General features: G+C 38.9%; 1 protein-coding gene across 2 annotated transcripts; it reads left to right on the top strand.

Annotated features, from left to right (window-relative positions):
* On the top strand, positions 1-27,405 carry LOC117500626 (very-long-chain (3R)-3-hydroxyacyl-CoA dehydratase-like). 2 transcript variants are annotated; one of them, XM_034159372.1, is made up of 11 exons: positions 1-165; positions 4,334-4,376; positions 4,732-4,805; positions 9,911-10,075; positions 17,642-17,696; positions 17,878-17,988; positions 20,830-20,957; positions 24,287-24,399; positions 24,475-24,581; positions 25,828-25,959; positions 27,117-27,405. In XM_034159372.1, exons 1-11 carry the CDS (start codon positions 85-87, stop codon positions 27,191-27,193), a joined length of 1,086 nt encoding a protein of 361 aa, XP_034015263.1. In that variant the 5' UTR covers positions 1-84; the 3' UTR covers positions 27,194-27,405. The 2 variants fall into 2 exon arrangements, with proteins under 2 accessions (XP_034015263.1, XP_034015269.1); XM_034159378.1 differs by having other exon boundaries at positions 2-165; positions 17,645-17,696; positions 27,117-27,404.
* Positions 27,406-27,685: the final 280 nt, after the last annotated feature.

Raw genomic sequence — 27,685 nt, 5'->3', positions numbered from 1 at the left:
TGTAGTCTTCCGTCACTGTTCGTGTTCGTCACTTTTCGGTTGTCGGTATTTGGCATGTAGATTTTTATAAAACGCGGAGGAGCGATGCAGACTCTCACCCCTCATGTGTACTGGGCTCAGCGTCACGGAGACATTTATCTCCGAGTGGAACTGAGCGACGCTAAGGTAAGACGACAAACATACCGGCTTCACACCACGCAAAATGTACAAACGTTTCCGTCCCATAATGTCATTAAGTTTTCACAAGGTTTATTTTTTATGCACACTTTTTTTATTTGAGTGGAGCTGATACGTTCCCACCTCAGCTAAAAGGAAGTAGTTAGCCGAACACGAAGGGTATGAATCCTAAGAGTCTATCAAATATTTGGCCATATTTCTCATTCATTCATTTTCTGCCGCTTGTCTGGGTCACGGTGACTCAGCCCACATTTTAAGTCCCGTGACTCTTCCCGAGGCATTCCTAAACCACCTGGGAAATATAATCCTTCCATTTTGTACCGAGGAAGACCCAGGACCAGATCAGTGTTGCCAACTCCTCAGCAAGATAAGTATCTATTGGCTGTGCTAAAAGTCGCCAAATGACGCCATCGGCTAATTTGCATATTATTTGCATAGTATGATGTCGTCACAGATGCTGTAGGGAAAAAACAATTTTGGGAGAGATTGTTGAATACGTTAATCAACGTTTAAATATTGTTTGGTAAATTCCATATTCAAATGAAAATTAATTTACACAGATGTCTGAATGAATTTATTAAACTTATAAACTCTCCCAAATGTCATAAAACTGGCACACTCTAGAAGGAATTTTTTGGAGCTACTGTTCAAGAATGCCCGTACTTTTGTTATTGTACAGTTTTGTTTTGTTTTTTCTGTCTCTTTATTTATTACGACGGCGTTTTAGGGCCACATAGAATTTTTTTTTTTTTAGACTTTGAGAATAAAGTCGTAATATTACGAGAATAAAGTCGTAATATTACGACTTTATTCTCGTAGTATTGTGACTTTATTCTCGAAGCCCCCCCCCCCCCCCCAAAAAAAAAAATTAAATGTGGCCCTAAAACTCCGTCGTAATTTATAATGATAATACTGTGAGTGTTATTGTGGCCTCGTCCTTTGATCGTTTGCTATTTGTTTTACTGTTAATGTATTTGTTTGAAATAAAACAAAACGTTGTGACAGACAAAAAAGTGAGTAAAAACACCTTAATAATATTGAATTCCAAATAAACTTGAATGTTGGTTTGTTTGTTTGTTTTTTTAAATATGTTTATTTGAAATGGGACAGTGCATATTAATGAACATTGTTACATGTAAATATGATGGATTATAGCAGGATGCTAATTTCCATCCATAGTCCCAGTAACATAGAAACAGACTAAGACTACACAACATACCAAAATAAATTAATCATGACAGAAAAACAATTAAAATAGAATATACATACAAATATTTACAATACAAGGTAACAATAATTGATAGATAAGTAGCCGACAGGTGGAGGAGCCAAAGGAGTTTTATGATGGGTGTTGAGGTGCAAAAGTACTGTATTAAAGTGACAAGTGCTTCAGTGCAAAGTGCTTTTTTGTCATTAAAATTGGCTATCACTTCTCAAAATAACATAACTTCTCAAGGTCAGGGATCCTCAAAGTCTGTAGACTAATTAGTCACAGTGCAGCAAACGGTACATGTATTTGTATTGAACCCTTTTGGTACGGGACGTTCGGTTTGGTACAGAGCTGTTGACGGGTGAGTTTGCGTTATGTGTGTTTACATTCACTGTTGCCAATTTAGCGACTTTCTCACTAAATCTGCCAACTTTCCAAACCCTCTTGACAACTTATTTTCTCAGAAATGACTAGCGACAAATCTACTTTTCCTGGTGTTACCGGAGACTTTTCTGATATTTGGTGACTGAAAGTGAAAGTCTCTGTTGTCACTGAGTGGCAGCGGGTCTCCGCCTCCTCGGCTGCCTGCAGCAGCCTGTAAAGCACTGATCGGAGGGATATCTACAATCCTCCTCACTCATACTCACTCAGCCTACTGACCTCATTTGCTGCGCTGTGATTAAATAGTCCCCAAACTTTGAGAAGCCCTGCCCTTGAGAAGTTATTTTATTTTAATAAGCGATGGCCAATTTTAATGGCAAAATAAATAAACAAACCAAGAATCAAGTTTATTTGTGCTTCTAAATATTTTAAGGTGGTTTTACTCACTTTTTTGCCTCTCCCACAATGTGTTTGTTTTCAAAACTTTGTTTAAAAAGATATAACGAACATTAAATGAACAGTTAATACAAAGAGATAAGAATATAAAATAAATTGTACAAAAGTAAAGGGATTCTTTAACATTAATTCTCTTAAAAAAAAAATCCCTTAAAGAGTGTGACAGTTTGGACAAGTTAATTTTTCTGGCAAAAAATATGAATGTTGAATGCAATTGAACAGGACTTCATGCTGGAACTGTTGTGCTGCGCTGTACTTGTGGAAAGGTTTTGTTAAAAGCTGTTTACTAGGAATGTATTTTTTTTTTTAATAATATTTCATACATTTGTCATTTATTTGAGAACATTTTATTTAACTTACCGGGCAGCAATTTGCAATTATTTTATTTTCCTGTTTGTATAATGTTACAATAAATTGTTGGTTTAAACAACAAGCAAATTTAGGTTTTGCATTTTGTTCCCATACTGTAACCAAACCGAGATATGTACCGAACCATGATTTTTGTGTATTGTTAACACCCCTAACTGTAAATGTGCTGCACCACTAAATAGTGGTCAGGTTCAGGAATGCAAAAAAATTGTCCCAATTTGCATTCTATGCGCATATCTGTGAGGATGTATGCACTGTCAGCCGCTATCATCGCCTTTCTGAAGATCCGTCTCAGTATGAAACCAACTCCATCATCACGTTTCACAGAAATCAATTTAATAGTTTCTGAAGGCTCATGAAAATGCAGTAATTCACACAGGGCTTGTACAGCAAAAATAGGTAGGTGAGTGAGTCCCGTCTCAGCCAGGCTGTGCAGACGATAACTCAAAATGACTAAATGCTATCATCTTCTTATAACTCACCAAATTTACAAAGAGCAAACAACATAGATGGACCCACCCCAAATATCACTTTGGGGTGAAATTTGATGCACGAAATCAATCCCATAAGATACTTTTTTTTGCTAATGAAATATCCGACCATGAAATTGGTGTCGGCTAACGAGCAGCAGATGGGGAGAAACACGATGTCCAGCGTAGGAATGGTAAACTGGAAAAGCTCCAGTTGGAGCAGCGCCTGCATGTGCACTGGCACCTATTGATTGGACAGCAAAGTCTGCTGTAGTGTCGGTTTTGTATTCACTTTTATACAGTGTAATTCAGTGTGTGTGTGTGTGTGTGTGTGTGTGTCTGTGTGTCTTACACAGACCTTAGCTAAAAAATGTTGCTGTGCTGCATATATTTAATTTCACTTCCAACAGCATGGTATGTTTTTTTTTTTTTTTTTTTCTTTCATCTACATGAATCACCCATCTCTTGTCCTTTATGAACAGCTTATTGTTTGCAGCACAGGTTTTTCATCAGGTGCCCTTTCTGATGCAACTCAAGATGTTGCGCCAATATCTTATAAAAAATGCATGAGAGTTTTACAGGGCCTCATTTAAGCTTTTTGAATAATGGCTTCCTGGTAACTGCAGCCAACCACCTGAAACCACGTTTGAGAGGAACACTTGCTTTCAGTAAGACAGTGGGAAAACATTCTGTTCACCCTTCAGTTGGTAAACACAAAATTATTACGTCCGCCAAGGACGCAATAAAATCATCTGCGTTTATTTATTTGTCTGTCTGTTAGCAGAATTACGTTGAAACTATACTGCATGGATTTTGAAGAAATTTTCGCTACACTACGACATATTAGGTAGGACATGGAAGACGCCACTGAATTTTGGAGGTGATCCGGATTCTGGATCAGGATTTCACTTTATTTAGGCTTTGAAGGATCATGTCATATCTACTTCACAGATTCTCACCAAATTTGCACCACTGATAGATATTAGGACATGGAAGATGCCACTGAATTTTGGAGGTGATGTGGATTGGCGGACGTCAGAAATCTCTGATTCCTCTTGTTCACGTATGATTTTGATAATTGATTTAAATCTGCAATCAGGCAAAAATGGCTAAATGTTTTTCTTGAGTGTTAGTGTTTGTCAAACAAGATGTGACAGTTGATGTTTGAAATTTTTATTTCTATGATTTTTTAAAAGAAAGGAGGAAAAAAAGGAAAACATGTCTTTCAAAGGGCATTGAATGGACTAAAAAAATACTTTTGTGCTTTCAGAATCTAAACATCAACCTGCAAGGCAACACACTACATTTCAGAGGTAGGTGTTAAATTTGAGCTTGTCCTTTCAACAGGGAAGTGAAGGAAGGACACAGTGTCGGTGAACTGTGCAGCCGTTTTTCAATTGCACAATAGCCATTTCAAAATAAAACATTTTAAAAACACTGTTACAGACTTTGAGACGTTTTTCAGTTGCACAATAGCCATTTCAAAATAAAACATTTTAAAAACACTGTTACAGACTTTTAGAACCATCCCAGTGTTTCTTTTGTTTGTTTCTTTTATCACAGTACAGTAGTTTGTGCATGAAACACACTGAGGTTCCAGTACACTCATATATATATATATGTGTGTGTGTGTGTGTGTGTAAATCTAATTTTGCTATTGTTCAACAGCACAGGGTCATGGAGCGAAAGGAGACAATGAATATGAGTTCAGTTTGGAGTTCCTGGAACCCGTCAAACCTGAGGTATTGATTACTTATTACTTTTACTGTTGACGTTATGTTTGTCCCCATGTGTGTTTGTTTGAACAGAATAAGTGAACACGGGCTACACTGGGCAGAGTCTTGGTTACTGATTTAAACACTTTTTTTTTTTTTGCAAATAATGCAAATAACATGCAGTTGTCGTGCGGTATGCATTTTCAGAGTCCTGCCCTCCAAAAGCATGTTATTGTATTATTATGTTTTATCTTGTGCATATCCACTTCTAACAGGACTTTGACCTTGGAAAATTTTTCCAAGGTAAAAATTTGTGGAATTGTAAACTAATGTTGGCGGAGGTTTGCATTCTACGAGCGTGGTGCTCTAGGTTTTGTCTTTTTTGTTGTTGTTGTTTGTTTGTTTTTTTTGCCGCTGTGCTTGAGAAATGAGCGAGTCACTTTCTCGTTCGAGTGAGAGCGCGAGCAGGGGAGGGTAGAGGCAGTGAGCCGCAGTCAAAATAACGTTTCATCTTGTGAGGACAAAGGTTGCACTTGAGTGGAATATAGTTTGTAAAGCATCAGAATTGCTTCACTGTCCAGGCTGACTGGTTTTGAAGTGTGACAGATCCTCTGCAACCATCCACACACAGGCACTTGCCCAAGAACAGCACAAGTTCAAAGATGGCTAACCTTGACCTATTTTAAGAGGTCAAAAGGTCACATTGTGTTTCCTATGTTTATGCTCATTATGGCCAAGGGTATTTTAGTATTGCATTATGTTTTTTATTTTGTTTGTTTTTTGAAATGCATGCGTTTCCATTTGTGCAGTTTAGAATTTTACACATAACGACACAAGCCCAATCAAGTCTGAAAACGAGAGAAGCGTGTCTTCCTCCGATCGCTATTAAGTCATATTTTTCTATATTGTCATAAATGTTACTGTGAATTTAGCTGAAATGTCATGATTTAAATTTAAGGCTATGTTGCCCACTCCTAGTAATAATGAGCACAAATCACTTCTGTGCCAACATAAAGAGGAAAATTAAACTTATACGTAATTTGTCGTTTTCCATTTCAGCTTTAGACTATTATTAGTTTGTGTAATTTTAAGTTTGTCACTGAATAGGCATGGTGTCATAATGAGTAAAGCATTTTGAAGCATATCATATTTTTTTTCCTCCCAGGCACAGATTTAATCAACTTGGCTAATTGGGCAGCGCAGTCTCGTTTGAGGGCAGCGCAAAATGGGTAAAATATGACGCATGTGACATAATTTCTCAAATTCCGGGGACAGAACGCAGCACTTTCTGAGTTTTTGAGCAAATTACACACACACAAAGTGAAAATGCAAAGAAAAAGTGACGATGCGGTGAAAAATGGACATGTGTTGTGGTTTGTTTATGACCCAGAGCTCAGACGTGTGAAGGCGGTTGTGCAGGTGAGAGAAAGTAGCGACTCTTGTTAGCTGTGTAGGCTAACACTTACTGACACGACCTCTCGCATTTGCCTCATCTTCTCTTCTCCGCTGGGAACTGAAAAAAAACCCCTGCACTTTTGGCGACTGTTTCGGTGACTGCAGCCGAAAACAAAACAGTACACCATTTTCCCGTGTGTAGTTATGCTGTGTATATATTGTGCAATGGGAGCCTCTATCCCCGTAAGTGGTCAAATCCCGCGATATCACTCAGGGTTTAAATGAGACTGCATTTTAATCGCTGCCTCATGCTTATAGGGCAGCGATTAAAATGAATAAAAGTGGATGGGAGAGACATGTTTTGAATTAACACAGAATGAACAGCTACTTTATTTTTAAAATGACCAATGCAATCTACCAAGAGCAGCACAAATTAGCAAAAAGTTGTAAGTAAGCACCTGAGGAGGGGGCAGCTAATCCACGAGCAACACAGATGCAGCCTTGTATTTACACAGTCAGAACAACACTAAAACCAGGCCCACATCACACCTCAAAACATGGAGGGTGGGAAGGCGGGACATGGAGAAATGGCATGTCACATCAAAACTGTATGGATCTCTGTGAAAATGAGATACTTGTTGTGATATCTATCACTTTTTATGAAGTTTCTCTGACGATGCCACTTGCTTAATACTTAACCCAGTATTGTTATCCAGGATTTAAAAGTTGACACTTCTTCTTCCTCCAACCCCACAAAGCAAGAGGAAAAAGTAGACCATAGGAAAGGAGATGGTGCTGTGCACAGTGTAGGAATGTAGAATCATCTGGTGCTCCCCTGGAACATCCAAAGGTCTTATTTGAACTTTAAAAAACCTCATCCCAGAATTCTTGTAACTGCAGGCATAGTGCATAATTATATATGAAAATTCAGTAAGGTATGTCTTCTATAATATATTCCAATTCTAAAGTAGAACTCTACTAGTGTATACTAAGGTATATCTAAAAAAAGAAGAGTGGAGTAGAGTAGAGCCACTTAGGTGCCTGGTCTTGAGAACCAGGGGGGATGGTAGGTTCAAAAGCTTTTTTTTTTATCCCATGGGAACTCCCCTACCCACCCAAGGGGCTCCAGACATTTGACATTGTGTGTATAAGTGATATTTACACAATAAGGGTAATAAACAAAATATACAAGAATTATAGTACTACATAATATATAGGAATTAGCTTCTAAAACATAAATATTCTTACAGGACAAGATTATATTATACGTATACCTAGTCTGTAGACTAGTAGTAAAATAAATTTATAGCTAGTAGGCTAAGCTATAAATATGGTTCATTTCAGTGGTGGGCACAGATAACCAAAAAATTAACTTTGATAACTGAAAAGTTATCTTTGATAAAGATAAACCGATAAACCACCCAAAATGTATCGGAAGTTACAAATAACCGATAAATTCCGGTGTTGTCTATGGGACATTTGCAGTTACTAAAGAGCTGAAATTGATTTTTAACACGATCGCGGTAAAAGACTTAAAGAATAAGCAAGAATGTTTGACCATGCTGCCCCCTGCAGGAAGCAGCACAGACAAATCCTGAGAGCACCCACGAAGTCAAGGCTTTTCTAATCATAATCATTTTTCTTTCTACATTCTGCCCCTGATGCACACCAAGAGCAGCCATAAGGCCAGCTCCCTATCAATTTCAACACTCCGGTCAGGCGGACGACTTGAAAAATAAAGTCATACTAACTTATGGTTTTTTGAAAATACTGATAGAATAACTCCATTAATGTCAATTGTCATTTGTACAAAGTTAAAATATAACATATATCTTTTAATGTTGAATAAGGCACTAATTCTGAGGTTTTGTAACAAACACAGACCACAAAGCATTCTGGGTAAAAGTGCTAAACAATGATTGGTTCAGTAATCCATTATGTAAACCAACACGTTAATGTGACGTGTCGTGTGTTGGTTTAAAGATAAATGTACTTTTGTAAAATATTCCATTTTTATTTGTAAAAACAGGCATTTTTACGGAGCCCTGGAAGTGTCATCACAATTGCATGTTTTAAAACTTTTATGATGTTGTAAAACGTGCACTCAATATTAGTAAGTAAATTTATTTATATAGTGCCTTTCACAGACATAAGGCCATGTACACACGTTGTCGGGTATTTGTAAAACTGAATATCTTACCCTTTCAGTTTGGGGAAAAAACTTCATCCACACTACGTCGTTTAAAAAAAAAATCCATCCACATTGAACCGTATAAATGTGTTGTAATTAGTCTGCCAAACCTTTGGGTGGCGGTACTGATTCAAATTCTATCCAATCAGGAGCCTTATTCTCTTGTCGTCACTTCCACAAAAACTAAAAACATGGCGCCAACCTCGTTCGTGTGAACCGATAAGGAGTCGGAATTACTTCTAACCGTAGTTTTAGGATACAAAGTTAACATATATGCACACAAAAAGTGTCTGGACAATGGACAATACCAACACTTTGAGAGCAGCCATGTACCCAGACGTTTAATACTGCCATGAACACTCCTGACCAGTAGATGGCAGTAGCGGCCTTGAAAAAAAATGTCAAACAAAATTCCAGATAATCCGTGTCTGCTACATTTAAGATGCGTGGAATTTAACAAACGCAAATACACTAACGTCTATAAACCCAGAGAATATATTCACGAGAGTTTTAGGCACTAGAGTTTAATGCTGTTATCTGTGGACCCTGAACAGAGTGTCTGAAATGTATTTGTCCTGTAGTGAACGTCTGAGATTACCTTATGCTACCCATAATGCATTGCTGCCTGGCACAGCATGTGCTCACAAAACCTTACAAATTAGCACATTACTTTAAAACGAAAACATATATCTGATATTTTCACTTTATAAACTTCAGACATGACAATAATTTTAAATAACTTGTCTAAAATGAGTGGTTAAAATTTGAACCATAAGTTAAACATGTATGCCTCTGGATGACTTGGTGACATTGTGATTATATTAGTATGGTGTTAAAGGAAATGACTTTTTTTTTTGGTCACCAGTTCTTCTTTGCTTATAGACGATACAGTGGGTTCTGATTGCAGAGGATAGAACAACATGCTTATTAGGAAACTTTTAACAGGTGGGTCTCAACAGTTTTAACAGTTTTAAAAGTGTTTTTCACTGTTCATCTTAGTTTAGTACGTTATCGGTCTAAAAGTTATCGTACGGTAATTCATTGGAAGGTAATTAGTCCGATGATGGTTTTTATATTTATCTAAAAAGATAATCCAATAATGAAAACATTATCTTCAATAATTATCTGTTATCGGATTATCGGAAGTGTGCCCACCACTGGTTAATTTATTATAGAGACAGAACTATGATGTAATATGTTTTAGGTATCTATCTAAAGTTCACCCTTCTAGCTTCTGTAGGAAGACAAAATACATATTCTATATGCTATCTAATGGAAACCCCAAACTTAGATACTATATATTATTATCTATTAAAGAACCCATAAACCGAAGAATATTAAAAATCTACACCATGTAAAATAAGTAAATCACGAAAGAGCTAACTATAGCTAGATGAGCTTCCGTTAAATTAGCTGTTAATAAGTACTCATGTAATAATATGTACAGTAAGTAGTATGTGTACATCTTCCTTATTATATTTTCAGAAATTGGTGACATGTTGCAAGGTATGACTTTCTAAGAATGTTTCCGTCATACCGTATCCAGGTTGGACATAAGTCCACCCAGCGTCAAGTTGACATCAAAATCAAGAAGCAGAAAGAGCACTGGTGGGATCGACTGACACTGCAGGAAAAGAAGCCTCTGTTTCTGGCTCCAGACTTCGATCGCTGGTTAGACGAGTCTGATGCTGAGATGGAGCTGCAAGCTAAGGTATGGACTTGGTAAAATACCTTTTTATTACAGTTTTTCTTGATTGCTAAGATTTTTTTTTTTTCCTGAAAGTATACACATCCACAACTACACACTCAACACCCCAAGTTTCAACCTTCCAAGTCAAAATTACAACTACTGAAATCCATGTAGTCTTGCTGAAAAAGTTTGCCTCAGATAACGGACAAAAACACATACAACATAATCTTACAGAGTGGTGGGATCAATTCAGAACACTGGTGTAGAAACTTGCATAAAAAGCTGTATAACTTTTCCCTACAACAACGTCCTCTGAAGATGGTGTAAAAGAAATGGCAAATGTACGACTGTTTGGCTTTTTTTCCCCATTCTTTGTTCTGTACAGTACAATTTCTCAACAAATATATGTAAATTGGTGAAAAAAAGAAATTTACTCTTTCTTCCCTTGTCTCTGGTTTTGGTCAAACCAGAGAATAACATGCAATATTAGCTTGAGTCAAGCAGTGAGGGGAAAGTCATCATTCATGTCTTATCTAGCCCCTGGCCAGCTTCAACCATGAAGTCTTCACAAGCTTCTTCCGTAGCCTGGAGGAGGTCAGATGTAGGGGTCTCATTCATAGACCTTCCACCGCCATGATGAAATATAGACTCCTGTTTGGGGTTTACAAAGGAGGAATAAGCAAAAGGATGGTATACCTTAGCCCTGGCGTGCCCAGCTGGTTGATCGCGGGCTGAGTTCCAGTCGATCGCATGGGGAAAAAAAAAAAAAATCTGTCGCTGGACTCGAAAGGATTTAGTGCTGCTATAACAGACTCATGCAGCAGGTGGCAGCAATGCACTACCAAGGACGCCGGCTGCCGTTAAATGCCAGAGAAGAAGAGCTCTTCTTCTGTGGTGGATAAGAAATGAAAAATTCTAATTTTCATCCTAGATTATGGCAAATCCATCTGTCTTATCTGCAATATAAATGTGGCTTTACTGAAGAAAGGTAATTTGGAGCGGCATTTCAGACGATTCACAAGAAATAAGATGCTAACTTCTAATGCTAACCCGGAAAAATCCCCTCTGCTCGCTCGAAAAGCAGAGGAATTGAAAAGTCGGCGAGCAGCACAATGGTTCATGGTCCATAAATATGAAGAGTGATGAATGTGGCGAACAAGATCGCAGTGTTCTGTTCGGGGCAGGAGTCTGAGGATGCATTTATTCTGTTCACACCTGGAGGAGACGCACTTTTGCTGCAAACAGATGTTAGGTGGCTCGGCAGAGGTCTGGTGGCTGCTGTAACACTGTATTACGTTACTAAGCCATATATATTGATTTATAACACAAAGCTGTCAAAAGGGGTAATAAATATAAGTGTAAAGCTGCTTGAATATATCAACAGAGCAATAAAGTGATCAGTCCGCGTGAACACCACGCAGATCTTTGCTGCATTCATGTACCGTCGGAAATTATAGCTTGTTTGCTTGAATTACTTTGTATGTACCCACATACAAAATAATCCAATCTGCTTCACTGGGCTCAGGCACCTTATATAGGCCAGAATTAATATTTTGTGTGGATACAATGATTTTTTTTTTTTTATATATATACCAAAAATATAACAAAAACCACATTCCTGCTACGAGCAACAGCTGAGTTGTTTCAAACTCAGCTGTTGCTCGTAGCAATAGTCCTGTAATTTCCGATGGTACCTGAACGCAGCAGCGTTCTGCGTGATGTTCACATGGAGTGATCAATTTACTGCTCCAATGATATATTCAAGCGTCTTTACACTTATATCTGTTACCCCTTTTGACAGTTTTGTGTTATAAATCAATACGAGGTCTCTTAGATAATAAACCGACCCTTTTATTATTTTTTTTAACTATATGGATTTGAATGACATGCGATTACACCAATCATGCTTGAACCCTCGTGCGCATGCGTGAGTTTTTTCACGCGTGTCGGTGACGTCATTTCCCTGTGGGCAGGCCTTGAGTGAGATGTGGTCCCGCCCTCTCGGCTGAATTCCTTTGTTTCACACGCTGCTCGAGACGGCGCGCGTTGCTTTATCAAAATTTTTTCTGGACCTGTGAGGAATATCCGAGTGGACACTATTCGAGAAATTAAGCTGGTTTTCTGTGAAAGCTTTAACGGCTGATGAGAGATTATGGGGTGTTTCTGTCGGTGTAAGGACTTCCCACGGAGCGGGACGTCCTGCAGCGCTTCCAGGCGCTGTCGTCGGCCTGTTTCGAGCTGAAAACATCCTAATTTAAGGCTTAATTCACCCAGGACATCGTGAGAGAACAGAGAAGATTCAGAAGAGGCCGGCATGAGGAATTTATGCGGACATTCCACTGTTTAAGGACATTTTTTTAATGAAAGACGTACGCGCAAATTCGCCGAGTCGTTTCCGTGACGACTCGGCAAATCTGTGTGCGCCGTGACAGGAAAAACACCTCCGTGTTGAAAACCATTTGTAGAATTCAGGCGGCTTTTAATGGCTTTCAACAAGTGAGTAACTGAGAAATTGTTTAACAGCTTGGGCATGTTCCAACTTGCCCGTTAAGATTTCCAACGGAGGTGTTTTTCCTGCCGCGACCCCCCGCGGTCGGGTCCAGCCCGACATGCGACTCTGCCCGCACGTTCTTTCATTACAAAATGACCGTTAACAATGGAATGTCCGAATAAACTCCTCATGCCGACTTCTTCTGAAAGTTCTCTGACGACTTACTGCGTCAACAGAGCCTGAAATGTGGAAGTTTTCAACTTGAAACGGCGAGACGCTGCCGCCTCGAAGCGCAGATCGCCATCAGGCGCCATGGACCGTCCTTAAAGCGACACTACCAGACCAAAATCTCTCATCAGCCGTTAAATTTTTACCGAAAACCAGCTGAATTTATTGAATGGTGTCCACTCAGTTGTGCCTTACAGTTTTGAAAAAAATTTTATCAAACAAAGCAACAGTCTCGGAGCCATTCCTAAACAATGAAAAAAAATCGACGAGCGGGTGGACGACTCCTCACTCAAAGACTGCCCACAGGCGAATGACGTAACCGACAGGCGTGAAAAAACTCTCGCATGCCCACGAGGGTTCAAGCATGTCTGATGTAATCACACGTGATTCAAATCCATATGGTTTTTGAAAAAAATAATAAGGTCGGATACTTTTCTAATAGACCTTGTATATCTGACTTAGTAATGTAATACAATTGATACAGCAGCCACCACGGCACACGAGGTTTTTTTTTATTTTTTTTATTTCATTTCAGGTCTTCTGCGCCTTTCAGTCCAGCCCTTTCTGGAACAGTCTTCTGCCTGAAATTAAAGAATTTCTGAAATGTTCAAACCATGAACAGAACATGCACAGCTTTTGGATTTGAAAGCAAGTTTAAAAGCAAATTACACGTGCTATCAAGCAGGTTGCAACAGTGTGACCTGCAGAACTTTACACACATGGACACAGAACCTAAGAACCAGGACAAAGCACGTGGATCCTAAGAGTGCACGTTATGATGATCATGTGCAGAGCATCTTGTCAGAATTTGACAGGTGCTTCACTGACTTTGCCTCCAAAGAGCCTGTTGTCAGTTTTCTCTGTTTTCCACTTGGGGAAAATATAGATGTGGACTGTATATTGTCCAAAGTGGCATCACTCTTCAACCTGGATCCTCACACTGAAAAATGACATTGAGATAAAATCCAGAGCAACACCTGGCATGAATGTCCAAATCTGGAATCAAATGCAGACAGTGTCTGAGTGCCTGCTTACGGCTGCACTCAGCTCCTACTGTCCGGACTATGAGAGACCAGCTTCCTTCTCTCGGGGCCAGAAGTCCCACTAAGGTGGGGAACAACTTTTCCAACTTGAGGCCAGTCCTAGGCCTACTTGTGCTTATTCTTTTCCACCGTGCACATTTACTTCAATGATGCATTATTATTGTTAAAACCTGTCAGAAAATTGTGTTATTATATTGGTGCACAATATGTTGCGGCTACGCTGTGGCGTTCCATATGGCTCAGTAGATCTCGATGTACTGTTGACTTTAAAAGTAGATCTCGGTTCAAAAAAGGTTGGGCACCCCTGCCTTAGGCTGTTGGTGAACACGAACTACACCACCCCGGTTGGATGCCGACGTCTGAAATGACAATGTACCGTGACTGCTCTGGTATGCTGGCTCTAGATGATCAACATCATTGAGAAAACCCAGCAAAACCATTGCTGCCCAGGGCTGTTCACAATGTAGCAGTAACGGTCATGAGGAATTAAGTGTTTTTTCGGTTTCAAGGATTCTCTACAAAATGCATGAACCACAGGAGATTAAAAGACTACTTTGAAATACGTACATTGTTAGTGTGGAAAAGGTCAGCCAACACATAGTGTGCAAAAACAAACTTGCATGCAGTCCAGACGCACATCCTTCATTCTACAACCCCTGGCAAAAATTATGGAATCACCGGCCTCGGAGGATGTTCATTCTCTTGTTTAATTTTGTAGAAAAAAAGCAGATCACAGACATGACACAAAACTAAAGTAATTTCAAATGGCAACTTTCTGGCTTTAAGAAATACTATAAGAAATCAAGAAAAAAAGATTGTGGCAGTCAGTAACGGTTACTTTTTTAGACCAAGCAGAGGGAAAAAAATATGGACTCACTCAATTCTGAGGAATAAATTATGGAATCACCCTGTAAATTTCCATCCCCAAAACTAACACCTGCATCAAATCACATCTGCTTGTTGACATTGACCCTATGTCATGAAATTGACCCTATGTGTCTTTTTGCAAGGAATGTTTTCACAGTTTTTGCTCTATGGCAAGATGCATTATCTTCTTGAAAAATGATTTCATCATCCTCAAACATTAGAAAAGTGTCCTAAATATCAACGTAAACTTTGCATTTATTGATGATGTAATGACAGCCATCTCCCCAGTGCCTTTACCTGACATGCAGCCCCATATCATCAATGACTGTGGAAATTTACATGTTCTCTTCAGGCAGTCATCTTTATAAATCTCATTGGAACGGCACCAAACAAAAGTTCTAGCATCATCACCTTGCCCAATGCAGATTCGAGATTCATCACTGAATATGACTTTCATCCAGTCATCCACAGTCCACGATTGCTTTTCTTTAGCCCATTGTAACCTTGTTTTTTTCTGTTTAGGTGTTAATGATGGCTTTCGTTTAGCTTTTCTGTATGTAAATCCCATTTCCTTTAGGCGGTTTCTTACAGTTCGGTCACAGACGCTGACTCCAGTTTCCTCCCATTCGTTCCTCATTTGTTTTGTTGTGCATTTTTGATTTTTGAGACATATTGCTTTAAGTTTTCTGTCTTGACGCTTTGATGTCCTCCTTGGTCTACCAGTATGTTTGCCTTTAACAACCTTCCCATGTTGTTTGTATTTGGTCCAGAGTTTAGACACAGCTGACTGTGAACAACCAACATCTTTTGCAACATTACGTGATGATTTACCCTCTTTTAAGAGTTTGATAATCCTCTCCTTTGTTTCAATTGACATCTCTCGTGTTGGAGCCATGATTCATGTCAGTCCACTTGGTGCAACAGCTCTCCAAGGTGTGATCACTCCTTTTTAGATGCAGACTAACGAGCAGATCTGATTTGATGCAGGTGTTAGTTTTGTGGATGAAAATTTACAGGGTGATTCCATAATTTATTCCTCAGAATTGAGTGAGTCCATATTTTTTTCCTCTGCTTGGTCTAAAAAAGTAACCGTTACTGACTACCACAATCTTTTTTTCTTGATTTCTTATAGTGTTTCTTAAAGCCAGAAAGTTGCCATTTGAAATGACTTTAGTTTTGTGTCATGTCTGTGATCTGCTTTTTTTTCTACAAAATTAAACAACTGGATGAACATCCTCCGAGGCTGGTGATTCCATAATTTTTGCCAGGGGTTGTATTAAACTTCCTTTCAAGGCCTGTTTCATGTTTGACCTGTTCCTTCACAGAATGTGGTCTACTCGAGAGATGCTGAGTGCATGAATTCCCTGGAATACTCGTTTGTCCTCTATAATTCCTTTTGCACCTAAATGACGTTATTGGCAATGACCATGTTCGTGAATTCCCTTTCTTGCTCCTCTGAAAATGGCTTTCTTCTGCCTCCACCTCAGTTCTGGGGAAAAGTGCTGCACCCATTTTTGCACTAACGTACAGTAAAAACATAGTTACTTGAAGTACATTTGAGATAGTACAGTATAGCACATTTCAGACAGCAAACATTGCAACAAAGCAAACGGCTACCATCCTTGTATGTGCTGTAAGAGTGCAGACTACAGCATTACAAAGTTATGTAAAGTAGAGAGAGGTAAGCAAATTACCTCCTGAATTTCCTCTCTGAAGGTGCAAATTATAGCAACAACTGTAAAACGGTTCTAGTTTGCTCTGCTTACCTCACCGACATCCCATGGACGAGGACATGATCAACAAGAGTGGCATGAATTTCTTCCCCAAAAAAATTGTTGCCTTGCTCTTTAGAGCCCGACCGATATGGATTTTTTTTCTTTTTAGGCCGATGCCGATAACGATATTTGGATGAAAAAAATGCTGATAATCGATAAATTGGCTGATTTGTCGATAGCCGATAAATCAGCTGATATTATTATTATTATTATATTTTTTTTTTAAATGAATAAAATGTTCTTTTTTTGGACCCTTAACAAAAAAGGTATGAGCTAAAAGCTGAAGCTTTGTCCTCATATTGATTAACTTTATAACAGAAGAATTTTCAAGTTAAAAAAAATGCAATCAAGAATTAAACCTTTGTGAAATTAGCAAATACATATCCTTAAAAAGAGTTGTGAAATGCATCTGATCTTGTACCTCTTGTTGTTGTAACTTAGATATAGGTTCAGGATAAGGATATAGATCCTTATAAACTTACTTGTATGGTTTTGTCAGCCGATCAGTGCATTGTGATGGCGAACTACGGGGGCCGGTGGGAAACACATTTAAGCAGGGGTGTAAGCAGCTCTCAGTTGAATGGAGTCAGAGCTCCATCTACTGGACAAACGGTGCAAGGACATTTTACATTGCTGACACAAACATTATTTCAGTAACTGTTCTGTTTATGAGAAATTGTCGGCATTCTATTGGCAAAATTTCAGCCGATATTGAGTACTTTGAAAAGGGCTTATATCGGCCGATATATCGGTTGGGCTCTATTGCTCTTGCTTTTCCACCACCACCCCACCCTGTTCCTCATGTTCTTCTGTCATCTATCTTCGGGGCCTTTCTGGATCCATTGTTCCCAAACAAGTGAAGTGACCCATGGCTCTTTTGTTTGTCAATCCTGAGATTCTGATTGGTGTATTCACAGTATTGACTGTTACCATACAGCCAAATACTTATTACTTAGATGCTGTTGGTTAGTACTCCCTCCCAAACTGTTGGAAGTTAGTGAGTGGTAGCGACACATTTCGGACATACTGCCATGTTACCTGTCCTTTGACCCAGATGTTATCAAATGACCAGTTTTGGTGAAAGAAATTCTTTGTCTGCTCCACTTCATCAGCTGCAGATGGCTGCACATAAAGCAGAATGTGTTTTATTTTTGAATGAGAATTTGGTAATGTTTTCTTTCAGGAGGAGGAGGAGAAGATAAATAAGATAAGTGTGGAGTCAAGAGTTCGTAAAGACCGTGAGTCGCACCACACACCTCACCTACAATCAGAAGAACTCAGAAATAATTTAAATGTCAGGTTTTGTTGGTAATGCTGTTCCTAATGTAAAATAGCCGTCTTGATTGGACAGAATTGTTATATTGAGTGTTGCAGGAGGGATGATTATAGTCATTTTCCACTTCTCCTCTGTCTCCTCAGCGTACCTGAGTCTGAAGAAAGGCTATCTATTTATGTACAACTTGGTACAGTTCTTGGGATTCTCCTGGATCTTTATCAACATGACTGTTCGTCTTTTCATTCTTGGCCAAGGTTTGTAGATGTGTAGCCAGACATTGAGAAGGATGAGCCCCGTTCTGCTTAATGTGCTCAGAACCTCTGGTATATTCTAGATTAACTTGAAGTTACGGGTCTCTCCTGATGTGAATTTTGCTTGCTTTGGGGGAAAACATAATAATAGTGTCAGCAAAACACTACAATTCCAGTCTCAAAAAGTTCTTGTTTTGAAAATTCCTCTTGGCAGAGTGACTTTTTGCAGGCAGACATCAGTGTCTTATATTGGGATTCCCACAGTCAGTGTTGGGGTCATTACCCACTAATGTTTTTCAATGTGATAATGTATTACACATGACTCACTACTTTAAAAAATGGAACTTCTTTACTATCTGTGGACTTTAACTCATTACATTAGTCAGAAACAGCTTACAGCCAAACCATACACCTATGTGTACTGCACACATATAACTACAGCGGCGTTTTAGGGCCACATTGAGTTTTGGGGGGGTTTTTTTAGACTTTGAGAATAAAGTAATAATATTACAAGAATAAAGTTGTAATTTTATGTGAAAAAAGTTGTAATATTACGAGAATAAAGTTGTATTTATACGAGAAGTGATAATGATAATGTGGTGCAATGGACCAAAAGAGGAAGTAATTCCTTATTTGTAAAACCTATACTCAAGTACAACTTAGCGTTCCACAGATCTAATTTTGGGATGCAGAGTTTTTCTCTCATAAAATTATGTCTTTATTCTCGTAAAATTAAATTACAAATTAATTTAATTAACATGACATGATTACAACGCATCAAAGAAAAATCTGCGACTTCTTCTATTTCTTTGCATTTACGCAGAAAGGCGAGAAAATAAAAAGAGCAAACAGGCTACTGCAACAAGTTGCATTTTGGTTGCCATGTTAACAAACAGTGAAGATGGCAGTTTGACACGGGCAGTTTTTTTTTTGTTTTTTTTTTCCTCCTAAGGCGGAGGGGTGTCTCAATTCATAGGTCTAGAGGCATACCCCTTCACCTTACCCATTGTTTTAAAGGGGTAGGCGTAGGGGAAGGGGTAGGGCCAAGGGGAAGGGGTACAAAAGAGAATTGAGATTGGGGGTTAATGTTTTCTTCAAAACTTTCCCAAGTGTTTTTTCTTCCCTTCAACACAGCATTTCAGAACCATCCTAGCTTTATTTTGGATACTTACATTATGTTACTTTGCACACAGGAACAAAAACTATTTCACAAAATCCATAACTATTTCACAAAATCCATAAATTGCCAAGGTCAAAATCATTATCACCCTGATGCTAAAAGTCAGTTGTGTGTCCTTTTTGCTGTAGTCATTTGTTGTCATTTTCAACAAGTCTCAGACATGACTCCTGAGGAATCCCAGCCCATTTGTCTTTGGATAATCTCTCAAGCTCCTCCAGACTTGATGGTCTTCTGACATGAGCTTTGGTCTTTAGTTCACACCACAGATTTTCAAAGAGATTCAAGTGAGGGTTTTGTGCAGGTCAGTCATAAGGTTCACTTTGATCTTCTGGATGTAGTTCTTCACCAGGATTGACATTTTTTTGGGCAACTGCCATGTTGGAAGACAAAGCCATGACCCAGATCCACTTTTGCTGCTGACTGCTTGAGGCTTTCTTTCAAAATCTTCATGCATCCTTCTTTCTTCATGATTCCTTCCAGCTTGAGGAGATTCCCAGTTCGAGACCCACTGAAGCATCCCCACAGCATAATCGTCCCATTGCCGTGTTTCACTGAGTGGACTTGTGTTCCTTGGGTTATATGTCTCTCCCTTCTTTCTCCAGACATAAGCAGCATCTCTGTGGCCAACGAGCTCTAGTTTATCTCATCTGACTAAAGGACACTCTTCCAGTATGTGTAAGCTTTCTCCAGGTTGTCCTCAGCACACGTCAGTCTGGCTTGAAGGTGTCTCTTCTGCAGAAGTGGAATTTTTCTTGGTCTGCAACTTCGCAGTCGACTTCTGTCCAGGGCTCTAGTGATTATCTTCTTTGAGTCTACAATTCCTGACTTGGCTGCCATTAACTAGTGTCTTGGCAGTTGTTCTTGGGTCTTTGGACACATTTTTCACTTCCTACCTCTGTCAGGCTTGTTCTGTACTTTGTGGCTCGCTTTGAATTTCTTGATGATACAAAGTTACTGTTTTGTGATAACTTTGTATATCCTTCTGCTTTGTGAGGAGTCTAAACTGATTTTTGTTGTTGTTTTTGCTTTGATGCTTTCTCAAGTGACAGCTCAAATATGTACTGAAGTTTTTATAATGTGTGAACATTAGAAGATCACATATCTCACCTGCCTTATGTGACATTGTCTGGGCGCTCATATTTATATCTGATCTACCAAACAAATTTAAAAAGGTGGCCTTGATTACATTGGTGTCTGACTTGTTTGTGGTCTTGATGCCATTTGATTGCTTACAATGTATTTTCTGGTAAAATGTGTCCAAATGACACCAGTGATCTTTATTTCTGTGGGGAGAAAACAAGAAAAATGAGCATTACTGTGAGAAGACCAGCGACAAATGCATCTACAATCTATACATACTCTGTTGCCTTAAAAGTACCCTGCACAAATAATGCAACTGTCTGCTGGGATGCATCTTACCCTGTTTTAGGTTCCCGAATGCTGCAAATGTGACGCATTACCTATTATGGATATCATGAATATAATTTCCTTTTATTTTGGGGTCAAATTGCACAGTTGGTTGTGGGATTATTGCTGGGGAGGCATTCATACATTTGGACTGAATGGAGAGTACTAATACCAGCTGGGATTTGTTTTGTCATTGATGTGCGTTATGAATAGTGCACCCCGCCATGTTATTAAATTTTCTTTCTCTCCCTCCACAGATTCTTTCTACGATACCTTCCACACCATGGCTGATATGATGTATTTTTGTCAGATGATGGCTGTGCTCGAGGTCATTAATCCCTTATTGGGCCTGGTTAAGACGGGATTTTTTCCAGCAATGATACAGGTAAGACACAGGAGTCTCACTTTTCATTATATTGTGGTTTTAATCTTCATCTCTGATGGTTAAGGGTGCTTTCACACATACCTTTTTTTTTTATGTGAACTTTCAGATTTTTCACTTTGGTCCGAACCAAAATAGCAGGTGTGAAAGCTGCCTCATAACACCATTCACACAAAATGGCCAAAATCTGGTCCAACCAAAAGAGTTCTCTGTCTGGATCAAGCTGAACCATAGGCTGGTGTACATTTGCAGTGTGAAAACACTTTTGGATAGTTTGGACTTTAGCACAAATTACAGGAAGATGGGAGGTAATAGTTACCCATTAAACAGTAGAAGAAGAAAACAAACTGAGAATAATTTAATTGTGTGCTTGTTTTTATATCAGAAGGTTCCCAGTTCAAGACTACCTTTGCCGATTCTCCATGTAACGTTATTGTTTGAACTGATGCTCTTAGAATCTGCAGTTTAGAAATGGCTCCAAGAGATCTTCCCAACTTATATAACTCTACAATTCTCCATCTTAGATCTTACCTGAGTTGTGTTGTTCTGAGTATTGGTCAGTCTAATGAGTGCTGTCAAACACATACTTTTTATGCTGCCAAAGCAAAATTACCTGTTGTAGTCAATCATAATCACTAAGGAGCAGTTAATGGGCCTTGGCCTTGTTACGTTAAGACACTGTAGATCCTTCATTACTGCTTATTAAAATATTTGAGTGATTCTGTGTACGTATATCAGGTGTCCCAAAAAAATATGCAACACTTTATCAGCAAAGAAAATGGTCAAAGCATATGTCTAGGAAATAAATTTATGACTGGATAGAAAGCTGAAAGGTTGAAGTTTTTCATACCTATGTCGATATTGGCCCTGCATTTTGTCAGTCTAGCATAAAGTCGCTGCACCTGTTTGACACTCTCGGTCTAGTGCCAAAACTCAGCAATTTTTGCTCGCTGTAGTATGGTTAGTCTTGGCATTTGCCTGAGTCTTGCTTGGCATCAACATAAATTTCAGGGTCTCTCCAAGTAAAAAAGAAACATAAGTGATTTAAGTTTGTAGCATTTAAGGGTCAAACCGAGTGTTTTAAATGTTGCATATTTTTTGGGACACCCTATATATTTGAACCTGTATGTATAATTTTGACCATATGTGGATGAGAGAAGATCCAAAATAAATACATACTTGTGCACCCAATTCGTTTGTTAATGATGCTGTACAGTCATTCCACCCTGGTAAAAGAACAGTTAAAAAAACATGTTTAAAAGCCCAAAATTACCATAGAATTCATGCCCCTCAGGGGTGTAACGTAAACTTACAACCACAACTGTACATGGGCCTTTTGTAAAAAAAAAAAAAAAAAAAAAAAAAAAAAAAAATGGCCTTCCCTCATGATGCATTCAGGTTCACCGACGAATCAGGACTCATTAACAAAGACCATTTTGAGAGATCCTGTGATGAAGAATATGATTCTCATCTAAGGTCACTAATTAGCATTCAGGTCTCACACTCTTACAGTTAAACCTCATAGACTTTATGAGACCTGAATATCAAGGTGCACTGAAACATTTTTTTTTTTCTTCACTTAATAGGTCCTATACAGGCACCAAAGCTCATTGGTTTGGCGCTTACCCCTAGTTTCTGTTGCTTAATATGTATGAGAGTCTACAACTTCCCCCAGATGAGATACCAGTCCATTGCAGGTTACTTCCCCATCCAGGTACCAGGATAAAGAAAAGCACTTAATGAGCAGATATCTCAAATATAAAGTTCACAAAGAAATCAAGTTCTCAATAAAGTTCACAGTTTTCTCAATATAGATACTTGGCACTCATGAAAATTCAGTAAGGTATGTCTTCTAGAATATATTCCATTTCTAAGGTAGAACTCTACTAGTGTATACAAACAAAGAGTAGAATAGAGTAGAGCCACTTGTGCCTGGTCTTGAGAACCAGGGATGGTAGGTTGAAAATCTTTTTTTTTTTTTTTTTTTTTTTTTTTTTTTTTTTTTTTTTTTTTTTTATCCCATGGGAACTCTCCCTACCCACCCAAGCGGCTCAAGAAAATGGACATATCATAAGACATATAATAAGAAAACATATATCAGAGTAGACTGATTTAATTTTGGAGCAAGTGTGACTTATGTTCATGCAGAGCTCTCACGTTGACACAAGAACCATTTTTACCCAAGGCCAACATATGGCCATCGGTATTGCGAAGACCTTCCATCCGTCCGTCTGTCTGTGTACAGCATAAGTCCAGTTCTATTACTGCCAGAGTCTTCAAATTCACAGAGAACATTCTTCAGACAAAGACCTTGGACAACTTCGAAGATGGCTAACCTTGACCTATTTTAAGAGGTATTTTAAGATGTTAAAATGTCACATTCTGTACTTAATTTTATGGCATGATCTCGCAGATGTTAGTGTGCGAGTGTGGTGATGTCTCTTCCTGCTATTGCTTGGTGCTAACTTCGCTTTGTTTTTTTGTTTTTTTGCTAGAAATAACACCTTTCTCAGATATTATTTAAAAGCTAGCAAGAAATTAACACTTCTGAAACACTTCTGGAACCTAATAATTGCTTAAACAATGGCAAATTATATAGAACGCAATGCTCATACTGCCAAGGGTATTTTAGCATTGCGTTATTTTTTTATCTTTATATGTATGTCTCACTTTGGTGCTGGGTTGAAGGACACAGCGTGCCCTAAGGTTGAGCAGTTCGATGTCTTGCTTAAACAAACTTTGAAACTCCATCACATTTGGGGATGACACCCACTGACCATTCACTGAGTGAACAACAGACTCTACAAACTGGACTGCCATTGCACCGACATCAAGAGGATTCAAAGTCCACGTAGGTCTGTACTTTAATAACCACTGCAAATAAAGGTTTGGAGGAAAAATAGTAATCTCCCTGTCCATCTGTCTGTCAGCGAGTCTTATAAGCCCAGCTCCAAAAACCTCTTGGTGAATTTCAACGAAACACTGCACGATTGTACTCCACCATAATTCCAGTCAAACATCTTCAAGGGGAGATTAGATTATTAGACTTCATATGCAACAATTGATTAAAACAACTTAGTTATCACATTGTTTATGATGGCCAGCAGATACATGATTATGCTGGAGATGTGGGGATCAGTTGTTTGCCTGTGTGGATGGCATCCAGAACAGAAGGTAGTTCTGTGGTGTCGTGGATGCAGCAGTGTGCAGCACCAGAACATGCACTCGGTGTTGACTTTATCATTGTGCGATAAGGTGTGTGTTTTTGTTTTTTTCCTGTAAGAGGTATATTCTTTGTGTACTGATTTGTGTTGTGCTCTGTGTGGTTGCAGGTGGCAGGGAGGAATGTGATACTGTTTGCCATTTTTGGTAGCCTGGAGCAGATGCAGAACAAACCTGTTGTCTTCTTTGTGTTCTACCTGTGGAGCACCATTGAGATCTTCAGGTCATCTTAATTTCTTCAGCTTCTCTGTTGAATATGTTGTACTCTAACATAACAAAGTTTCCTTCTTTACATCAGGTATCCCTTTTACATGCTGTCCTGCATCGACACAGAGTGGAAGCTGTTAACGTGGCTGAGATATAGTCTCTGGATCCCTCTGTACCCACTGGGTGTGATAGCGGAAGGTCAGTGACTGCTTGTATCTTCCAGTGCACTGTATTGCATTTACTCAGAAAATGGTCACAAACCAGTGTTTCATTTGAGCACCATTCTCTTCTGCTATTTTAACAGCACAGTGTTCAGTTTAACCTGACATAGCCAGGTTCATGAGACACATTCTCTCGGTTTGTACACGTAAGAAAACTATTAAATGATGTGTAATATAACCAGAATGTTATTATCAACATCCTTTGTTCAGTGTTGTTAGCTAATATCTGCAGTTTCTCCAAAAATTTTAGTGCTATCAACGTCCCGTTTCGGCAGCTCTCATCCTTGGCCCAAAATATATAAGTATACTAAACGGCAAATATAAGCTCTCCACAGCTTGTCCGTGATCGAAGTTATATATACACACACACACACACACACACACACACACACACACACACACACGAATGCAGCACTTTTTGTCTTTTCTGCATTCTGCTACACGCAGGTGCAAACAGTGGTGGAGGAAGACATCAAACACACTACACTTCTCACTCATGGTAACAGCAACATGACACTTAACTAAACTGACTAAACCAATTGAATAAGAAAAACAATAAATCAATCAAACTAACCAGACTGTTAAACTAGCATAAATCACAATAACGTTTAAAACCCTGAACTCCCATGGTGCATTGCAGCACAACCTCCATTGTTCACTGTTGTTAGCTACTATCACTAATTTCTCCAAAAATATTAGTTCTATCAATTTTGTGTTTTTGCAGCGTTCATCCTTGACCCAAAATACATAAGCATACCAAACGGCAAATGTCAGCTCTCCCCGTTTTCTCTGTGATCAAAGCCATATACACGTATGCATGCACACAGAGGCCACTTGGCTATTATAATATAGATTACCCAAAACACACCAATGAGTAAATGTTGTATAAATACATTTTTGTGCATTAAGATAGTAGCAAACAAATATTTTCTATCTTGGAGAGGCCGAAGAGGGAATCCAGTGTCTTCCTCCTGAGATGCTAGTGCAACATGTAATGACATTAAATTGTTGGTACAACTTTCATTTAAGGGACTAAATACATCCCCTTTGCAAACTGCAACCTACTTTGTATTCAGATTATGTACTCAGATTATGTACCCCTAATGTGCTTGCACTGTGCTCTTTTGACTATATGCCATAGATAGCTGAAATTGGACCCCATTAGTCTACAGCATAGGTTTCTAGCATCTTCGATCATTGTGTTGTTCTGTACACTTTCCCAGCGGTGGCTGTGATCCAGTCCCTGCCCATTTTTGATGAGACCCGTCTCTTCAGCCTCTACCTCCCTGAGTCACTGGGACGTTCTTTGAGTTTTTCCTACATTCTGCAAGTCTACCTGGTCCTGATGTTTCTGGGTGAGACATTGATAGACACCATTCACTGATTCCTCAGCTCTGTTTTGTTAGTTGAAGAAAAGACTGAGATGAAGACATTTTGGAGGATGTTAGCACCTACACTGTTTGGTTCATAACTGTGGACTTTTCAGTTTGGGCAGAGCAATGTAAAAGCTCTCGCCGGCCAAGATTTGGACTCGGCAGACAAATTATGGCTGACTTGGAGAGATGAGCTCAGTCTGGGTCAAATTTCATGGTGTGAAAATCTTGTGGATGATTCTTTCAGACCACTTAATAAAGTAGGCTGTCGTCATTCACCTTATTGGTCTCTCCAAAAACCAAATACCATGCCCTTCTACTGTTGCTATTTGCGAAGATGCAGAATTTGCATGAGATTGAGCTACCGATTCAGTCTACTGCAGGTGAAGTTGTTGCTGCTGGTTGTGATACCATCATTGATACTATAACAGCAATGAAATGAGCTAAAATAAAGCTGCACTTTTTCTCTTATTGATCTGACTGGAAAACTCTCTAAGAATTGACGAAGTACCAATGTCAGATGTAAAGTGTGTTTGTTCCACAAACCATTCATTTGAAACTATAGGCAACTACAGCACACGTGGGTGAGGACAGGAAACCATCTGTACATCTGTGTCAATATCAAACTTTGCATTTTTGTAGCGGACTATACGCACGAGAGTTTGTGATGTACTGCTTGGTTGTTTCTGGTCTGAATGAATGTTGGTGAGGTTGAGTTTTGGAAACTTGCAGGCAGCGGGTTTAGAATGTTACCAATGTCCGACAGGAAACAACAGAGCATTATTACGTAGAACGTGGAGGTGACTGTGCAAGAAGTCCATAAGCCCTGACCTTAGTGCAGATTGATTTGAACTTTCAGGTGTGGTAACACTCTCCAAGTCTTCATCGCTATGTTTTAGTTTTTTTTTTTTTTTAAGTGTGTTCTTTTGGCAAAGGATTAATATTTAATGTGGGTGTTCTGGAGGTGGAGCGTAAGTCACTGTGAGCTTCCCGTGAGGTGGAGTTGCATAGACTTTTGAGGATGTTAAAGGGGGTGCAGAGGAGCTACTAAAGTACTTGTCGGTTTTTTTGGTTTATTCATGAACAATGTAACGTTGAGTTTATTAGGTAAATACTAACAGGTTTCTGTTCATCTTCAGGCCTCTTTATCAATTTTCGGCACCTCTACCATCAAAGGAGGAGACGATTCCGTTCCAGGAAGAGGAAGGTCAAATGAATACACTTCTCACCAAATGAAGATGAAACTTATTTTTTGTTCTCCCTCATTCCCAAATGCCTTCTTTTATTTTCTGTCATGGTGGTTTACCTTTAACTTTTTGTGTGTATGCGTTTCCACGAGTTAAACTACCAACCCACTTTGGCTAAATGCTGTAGGTCTGACCAGTTTTACCTGTGCTTGGACATTACTTTAAAATAAAGTACAAATTGATTGAATTTTGTAAATTGCGTGTGTGTGTGTGTGTGTGTGTGTGTGTGTGGTACACATGGTTGGGTCCCTGTCAAATACTCTTACTACCAAAGATGCATTACTTACTGCAATTATTATTACATGGCAGTTGGAAGCAATTTTTTTACTTGACACAAGAAAACTGCATCAAAGTTCAGATGGGCCGAGGCAGCCAAGAAATACATTTACAGTTGATACAAGTTCTGTATGTTACATGGGTGTCACATGAATAAGTCACTTGCACACGGTCATGTTTGTAGA

Source organism: Thalassophryne amazonica, chromosome 2 (genome assembly GCF_902500255.1).
Source record: "Thalassophryne amazonica chromosome 2, fThaAma1.1, whole genome shotgun sequence".
NCBI classification, from domain to species: Eukaryota; Metazoa; Chordata; class Actinopteri; order Batrachoidiformes; family Batrachoididae; genus Thalassophryne; species Thalassophryne amazonica.
Note: the sequence above shows the minus strand (reverse complement) of the source record. Positions and strands in the feature narration are given on the sequence as shown.

What these genes read in the sequence shown, in the direction of transcription:
- LOC117500626 (XM_034159372.1), top strand. Translation starts at nt 85, where the DNA reads ATGCAGACTCTCACCCCTCATGTGTACTGGGCTCAGCGTCACGGAGAC. An exon ending in ACTGGGTGTGATAGCGGAAG is followed by an intron (nt 24,582 to 25,827) that starts GTCAGTGACTGC and finishes ACACTTTCCCAG; the next exon opens with CGGTGGCTGTGATCCAGTCC. An exon ending in CCTGGTCCTGATGTTTCTGG is followed by an intron (nt 25,960 to 27,116) that starts GTGAGACATTGA and finishes GTTCATCTTCAG; the next exon opens with GCCTCTTTATCAATTTTCGG.